This window comes from Callospermophilus lateralis, chromosome 5 (genome assembly GCF_048772815.1).
Source record: "Callospermophilus lateralis isolate mCalLat2 chromosome 5, mCalLat2.hap1, whole genome shotgun sequence".
Lineage (NCBI taxonomy): Eukaryota > Metazoa > Chordata > Mammalia > Rodentia > Sciuridae > Callospermophilus > Callospermophilus lateralis.
Genome location: NC_135309.1, coordinates 101536408 through 101544002, shown reverse-complemented (window position 1 = coordinate 101544002; position 7595 = coordinate 101536408). Strand labels below are relative to the sequence as shown.

Genomic DNA, 7595 nt, shown 5'->3' with positions numbered 1-7595 from the left:
ATTTCATCACAAGCATTGATTTCGGTAAACTCCAAATAAACTCCCTTGCCTGATCCTGTCTCCCCCCAACCCTTTTTGGTTTTTGGTGGGGAGGACTGAACCCAAGGGCTTCAACCACTGAGCCACAACCCCCATGCTTTTATTGTTTTGTAACAAGTTTGTTTCTTTTTATGGCTAAATAGTATTTAACTTACTATGTACCAGTTTAACTGAAGGTTATTGAAGTTGTTCCCAGTTCTTGGCTATCACAAATAAAGCTGCCATAAACATTTGTGCACAGGATACTGTATGTGCATATATTTTAACTTGTGTGATAACTACTCAGGAGTACAATGGCCAATGACTGGGTCATGGTGAATATGCTCGACTGCCCAACTTTTCTGAAGTAACTGTATTACTTTTTATTTCCTTCAAAAATGAGATCCAGTTACCCCACATGCTAATAGTTGGTTCTATATTTTTAATTTTAGCCCTTTTGATAGGTGTATAGTGATATACACCTATCATATATACAATATATTTCACTGGGGTTTTAATTTTCATTTTCTGGATAAGCTTATCTTTCCATGTTTATCTCTTTTGGGAAGAGATCTTTTGTAATGGGATTGTATCATTACTTTTGAATTGACAAAAGTTCTTATTACTATTTAATGTGATTAGAAGATATTCTTAGAATTATAAAGAGGTTCTGATTTAAAGTTTCGTGATTTACATTCAGATATGTGATCCATTTTGAGTTAATTTTTCTATACTGTGGGAAGTGTAGGTTGAGGGTTTTATTGTTGCCTCACCTCAGTGTGGGGCCCCACTCTGCCACCAGACACCTGGGGTATGGACCAAGTGACCTCTCTTCTGGGTTGCAACCAGTGACTGACCCCAGCCATCTCCAATTAGAAAGACCTATGTGGAAAAAGTCACACAAAGGTCAGCCATTGGTAATCCTTTAGCCAATACTGCCACTTCACCATGGGTCAAGAATCACTCTGGGGGAAAAAACCAAGACAGCTAGATTTTCTGTCCTTGTGCAAATATAGAATTTTTGATCAGGACAAGCACAAATATGCTGAGGCACCCTGTTGTCGGCAAGGTCAAAAATGGAAGATAACAATGAGTTGGGGAATCCATGATTCAGTAACTTAAAAGGCCAGTATTGCTGGGAGGATGGACAGAAACATACAGGATCTCCTATGCCTCCATAAGCTGCCCGATCTTGTTACCATGAGATTAAATTTATCCAAAGATCCTAAACATAACCCAAAGCTTAAGCAATGATCAAACAAATTAGCCACATTTATTAATGCAGTCAACAGGAGTCTTTTAGATCACTAATGTAATCTAGAAGGCTATCAGCCATGCCCTTTATGGAAATTTCAAAAACAAAGATTTTGACAGCAGAAGTTCCATGTACTCAACACTCACCTTCAACAGTTATGGAAAGGGCACCCAAAAGACCAATTATGTGGCTTATGAGTCTTATTTGTTCTTCGATAACCTTTCCCTCTATGCCTCAATTTGCCTGACAGGTACTTCCATCAACTAAATCATTCCCACTTTACACAGAGTAACATAGATACGCAACAGAACAGGGAGCAACTTAAGATACCCATGGATCCCTGCTCAATGAACCCTGAGAACTGCTAAAATAAAATCTAGAAATTCAATCAGTTTAAAAAGTACTCTAGAGTAAAAACTGTACATTTATTATAGGCTTAAGTAATTTCCTTTAATCCATGGAGAAAGGGAAACTGTTCTAGGTTACTAATCCCACTAACAAATGCTCAAATAATCATTCTTCCATTTCTTAAAACTGGTAAAGCACACAATGTAACTTGTGGTAATAAGAGGGAGAAAATAAAATACAAAACATTTCTGGAATATGAAAATTTATTACTATTGTTTTCATCAGCAAAATTTATGATCTTGGTCTTTCCTTCTTGCCTTTGTATAGGGCCAAAAGGGAGACATTGGCTACTTTAACAACTTTGAAGCGGACTCCAGGAATGTCACCAACAGCATGACCTTTTCGACCAAATCCAGCAACTAGAACTTCATCATTTTCCTGAAAATAAATGAATAAGTTTACTTCTGGTGTCAATGACAATCACAAAAGAAAATTCTCATTCATTAGATAAAAAACAGGGGAGCCCATCTCCAAATCAGAAACCAAAAACAATTAAACTTATTTGAAACACTCACCTCAATAAAGTTCAGGCAACCATCATTGGGTACAAAAGCAGTGATTTTCTTGCCATTCTTGATCAGCTGGACCCTGACACACTTCCTGATGGCAGAATTTGGCTGTTTGGCTTCAACCCCTCTAAAATAAATGGTATGATACAGTTAACTTTCCCCCGCTTTGGCAGCACTGGAGATTGGACCCAGGGGTGCTCTTCAACTGAGTCACATCCCCAAGCCTTTGATTTTTGGGATAGGGTCTCCCTAAGTTGCCAAGACTAGCCTCCAGTTTGTAACACTCCTGCGGCTATCATGCCCCACTGAATGAACTGGCTTTTTGAAAAGTTACACATACAGTAAATACAGAACTAATTAGATTGTTTCATCTTTCCAATCCAGTCTAAATCTCTCAAATCCTGTAATTCCAAACAAGTTTTTTTTCTCACATAAAAGGAAAAGCTGTAGTCCCTTCACAGTTGTAAAGATAATTAAAGAATTAGAGCTAGAAAGTCTCGCTTCAAATTATAACTATCACTAAATGTGACAATATAAAAAAAAAAAATCAACAATTAAAAAGTTAAAACCAAAATACCGGCAAATCCACATGGCTCAATCTTTGCTGCATTTCCTCAGACAAGTCACTTCTACTTACCTTAGTTTTCTCAAGCAGAAAAATTATTTGATTATTACAATGATTGCCCACTTAATGGGTATCATTTCCTTGTAAAAGTTTCCACACAAAAGTGTTAATTTATGTCCCCCATTTGTATCCTAACTCCTCCCAGACCAACGCTGGAATTAAAATCTTTTGTATTTAATACCCAAGCATTATGTTACCAACTTCAAAATTCCCCCTAAATGCCCCAACATGGCTACGCCAAAACCTAGAATCTTACTGCAGCTTTTTAAGACAATTCAACTAACGTTCTTCTTTCTAGGGCGCAGAGTACAAGACTTAAAAGGAACAACAGACTACACGTACACTTTTTCCAGCACAATTCCCTTTGCATGGGAAGCACCTCCAAAAGGGTTGGCCTTCAGGGCTGTGCCCAAATGGGCCTTCTTGTATTGTTTATCATGCCACTTTTGGTCCCGTCGGTGACTACGGAGCTTCCTGGCAGTACGAAGACCGCGACACTTGCCTAAAAATAAAAATCACTGTAATTCCTCCGCTAAACTACGACCACGTCATTTTGTACACCTTAGCCCCTTAACCCTCGCAGCAGATATCTTAGTCCCAGGGGCCATTCGACCTCAAAGTTCTCACGAACCAACTAAGGAGAGGACAAAGGAGCAACAGAGAGTGCATTTTTCCAAAAAGTGAGGCCTCGCGGTAATGCTCAGGGAGTAGCGTCAGCTACCCTGGATAACGCGAGCTCGGCGGCGCTTCGCCCGCATGGGCTTCTTCCGCGCCGGACCATGTGCCTGCGCAAACCGCGCTTCCCTGCCTCCCCGTTAGGCCTCCCCACTGGAACCCTACTCCTAGCTCTATCCCCCTGCGCCTGCCCGCTCCCAGACCACAGATCCCGCTTGCGGGCCCTTCAGCCTAGCCACGCAAAGCTCACCCATCTTGTCGATGCCACGGGGCCGAGCGAAAGAGAGAAGCGACACAGGAAGGAGCCACAAACCACCGCGAGCAAGCCCCGCCCAATCAAGGACCCCACGCGGTGTCTATGCGGAGCCTGTCCCGAGGTCCGCGCCTCATTTGAAAAAGACGCATTTGCATTATTTTTCTGAGCCAGAACCTGCGTCTTATTTGGTTCTGATGAAATTCACAGATATGTAATTTGCATCGTTATTTCTTTTTCAGGTGAATGCCAGAGACAGGGGAACGCGAACTACCTATCCCAGAACCCCGTGCGCGACGTCCGCGGGCCGCGCAGGCGCTCTCCGTAAATCCACCGGCCCGAGTTTGGCACGTCAGGGTCGCGGGCGGGTCGGGCTGCTGTCTTGTGGTTTTGTGTGGTGGAGTGGAACCCATCAGAATATAGCTTAGAAAATTAGAATCCTGAATTTAAATCACAGTCAAAAGCAGCATAGTAAGTTATAAAATTTAGTGAGGCAACTTGGCATAGTAATTAAATCCAAGTTTTGGAGTTAGACTGGGCCTTAAACCTGAAAGCTGTCATTTATTGGTTGTGCGTCCTTGGGCTATTCATTTAATTAACTCTTTAAACCTCTTATTTTCCCTTTAGAATGAAGTAAATATTAGAGGTATCTGTTATGTTGGCACACTCAACAAATTTTTTTAAAAAATGTTTTTCTATGCACCAGTGTATGGCAGTAAAGATTTCTAATCATTTAAAGTTAATACTCTAGGTGTGAGGGAACAGGTATCTAAGTACATTTAAAAATAATCGAAAGGAAAGTAAAGACTTTGGTCTGAGGGTGGGGTCTCCCCCAGGAGAATGACTAAAAACTGAAGTCCCACCCTGATGGAGATCCAGGGGATGTGGTCATGGATGTTTACAGTGTGCTTTTCACAGGACATTTCTTTATCCTATGCTTAAGCATCTAACTTTGTGACCAGATGCCCCATTTACAGGTAGGTGTTACTGAGAGACACTTTAACCCTTGTTGGACCTGTGTCCAATTTATTCCTAGTAAGATAGCCACTCTAGGAAATCCCTGACAGGAAAAGAAATTAGGTTTGGATATGTCTGGTCAGATGCAGGAAGCAGCACAACAAAACAGGAAATGGGGTAAAGCAATCAAATTTATTACCTTGTAGATCCCAGAAAGAAGAGGGCAGCATACCTCACAGGACCAACAGGGGAGGAGAGAATCTATCTGGGATGCACTCAGCCAGTGGGTGGGAAGCAAGAGAGGGGAAGAGGACCTGTGTGACTAAACCCTTTAGTGGGTTCTAGGGTGTTACTCCAGCCTAAGTCTGGAGGAATTCCAGCTGGTGGGGTTCAAAGTGAGCTGGATGAGTTCTGTGAGATCTTCTGTGACTGAAAGGAGGTCAGTGTGGTGTATCTATGTAGTCCATGCAGAGTGTTGGGGTCAGTAAGAGGAATTAGATTGTATGTAGCTGTCCTATAAGGATTCCTAGAAGGTATTGGTATAAGGTAGATGCTAGATTGATTACAGTGGGGAACTTGGAAGAAGTAGAGAAATGAAAAATAAGCCCTGCTTCTGGTATCAGCAAGTCTAACTCCAAATTCAAAATGAATGCTGAGGCAACATAAAAAATTATTGGAATTCTCTATAGTTATTGGTTGAATACTTTTGCTGTTATCTAATATATGTCTGTGTAAATAAACCTCAAACACTGCTTGAGCTGCATGCCACAAGTTTTGTTAGGTTTTAGTTTTAATTCAGCTCAAAATATTTACTGACTTCCTCTCAATTTCCCTTTTGACCATGGAACATTTAGACATATGTTAATTTTTAAACATTAGGGATTTTTTTAAAGATATGTTATTGATTTCTGGCTTAATTTTATTATGGTGTAATAACTTTTTTTTTCGTTTGTTTTGCTTTTTAACTTTGTTCCACACAAATTTATTTAACAGAATCTTATATGCAAAGTGACCTGGACCTGCTACTTCAAAATAGGATTCTTTCTTACTAATATCCTGATAGGTTGGTTAAAAAGCACCTTGCTCTAAAATAAATAAAAAAGTACCCAATTCACATTAAATGAATGGTCCAATCTTTAGAATTAAAGTAGTTTTATCAAGTAATTAACATAGGTGGGATTGAGTCCCTGTTACAGTCTGCTGGAGAACTGTTGAGAGACACCAAGAGGCCATTTTGTGCACTGCCATCATAATGGCATCATATTTCTGGGTTATAATATTTCCATTATTTGATTCTAGACAAACCACAGGAATATCAGTATGGTCAGAGGTTCGGTTTGCTTGCTGGATTACAACATATATCACACTTGCATCTGACAGGGTCTGGCAACCACCTAGATTAAATCCTTGTGAATCTGCACACAACTCCAACAATGGACTGATTTTTTCATTGTGTCCTCCAAATGCTGCTTCAAAGTTGCCCCCATCCCATCTAATATCCACCCTAGCACAGGACCCAGGGGTGTGTCATACTTTTTTTTGATTGAAAACTTTTTCCTTGGCATTTACTGTGTGGCCCAGCATATGGTCACTGTGGGGGAATTTTCCACATAAACTTGAAAGTATATTCTGCTAATGTTTGGTGGAATGTTCTGTAAATACTTAAGGTTGTTGATAGGGCTGTTGAGATCTTCTGTATCATATATTCAGAATGATAGTGACATCAGGTGGAGAGACTGGATTATAGTTGAATGTTGGGTTATGGTTTATTTTCTGTAGAGGGTTTAATTATTACATTATAAATACAAAAGAAGTCCCACAAATAAGGCATGAACCAATGATCATTTTGTGTCATGAACCAAGGGTAATTATTATTATAGCAAAGAAAAGAAAAAAAAGGATTTAATTTTTGTTTCTTGAAACTTTGAATTTTGGGGCTGGGGTTGTGGCTCAGTAGTAAAGTGCTTGCCTAGCATGTGCAAGGCACTGGGTTCAATTCTCAGCACCACGTATAAATAAATAAATAAGTAAATAAATAAAATGAAGGTCCATTAACAGCTAAAAAAATATTTTAAAAAAGAAACTTTGAATTTTGAATTTCTTATTTTCATTTTCTGATGAAGAATTTGTTACTACTTATCATTGTGACACATAAATAGAATCCCAATGAATCAGAGCTGAGGTAGAAAGATCGAAAGTTTGAGGTCAGCATCAGTAACTTAGTAAGACTCTGTCTCAAAATAAACAAATACATACATAATGATAATAATAAAGGACTTGGGATATAACTCAGTGGTACAGTGCCCCTGGGTTCAATCTCCAGTGCTAAAAAGAAAGAACTTATTACTTAAATTGAGAAGTGAAAGTAGGAGGAATTATCTTTTGATTATGGGCTTTAAATTTCTCAAAAAGAGCCCTTAGACAAGAGTCAGCTTGAAGAGTTAAGGGGGAAGAAAGAAGGCCTCAATGGCTAAAGAATAGTAAACTCTTTAGACATTGGTAGGAAAGTAGAGGAATGTGAAGCTAAAGAGGTAGGCAGGGCCAATTCATGTCCAACCTGTAAGCCAGGATAAGGGTTTGAATTTGATTCTGAGTTTGAGAGGCCATTAGAAGGCTTCAAGTGAGAGGATGACAAGATCTGATCTACATTTTAAAAACGATCACTGTGCCTGCTGTGGAAGAACACCTGTAGGAAGCAATAACCTCCTTATTGAATAACCTTCAGGTTATTAAAAAAAGGACTGTCCTAATAGTACAGTTGAGAGATTTTAGGTAGCATTGGAGATGAAGACATGCCATAGGTTTAGAGTATATTTTAGAGTTATATCATGAAGAAAAGCAAAATCATTGCTATCATCATCATCATTTTCACCACCATCACCATCTCTAATATGC

At 39.5% G+C, this 7595-nt stretch overlaps 1 protein-coding gene and 1 pseudogene across 1 annotated transcript; both read right to left on the bottom strand.

Annotated features, from left to right (window-relative positions):
* Positions 1–1866: 1866 nt before the first annotated feature.
* Positions 1867–3811, bottom strand: Rps23 (ribosomal protein S23). The gene is made up of 4 exons (XM_076856053.2): positions 3741–3811; positions 3158–3317; positions 2197–2317; positions 1867–2059 (listed from the first exon to the last, which is right to left on the bottom strand). Exons 1-4 carry the CDS (start codon positions 3742–3744, stop codon positions 1913–1915), a joined length of 432 nt encoding a protein of 143 aa, XP_076712168.1. The 5' UTR covers positions 3745–3811; the 3' UTR covers positions 1867–1912.
* Positions 3812–3970: 159 nt separating this feature from the next.
* On the bottom strand, positions 3971–6187 carry LOC143400470 (ragulator complex protein LAMTOR5 pseudogene; annotated as a pseudogene).
* Between the last annotated feature and the right edge of the window lie 1408 nt (positions 6188–7595).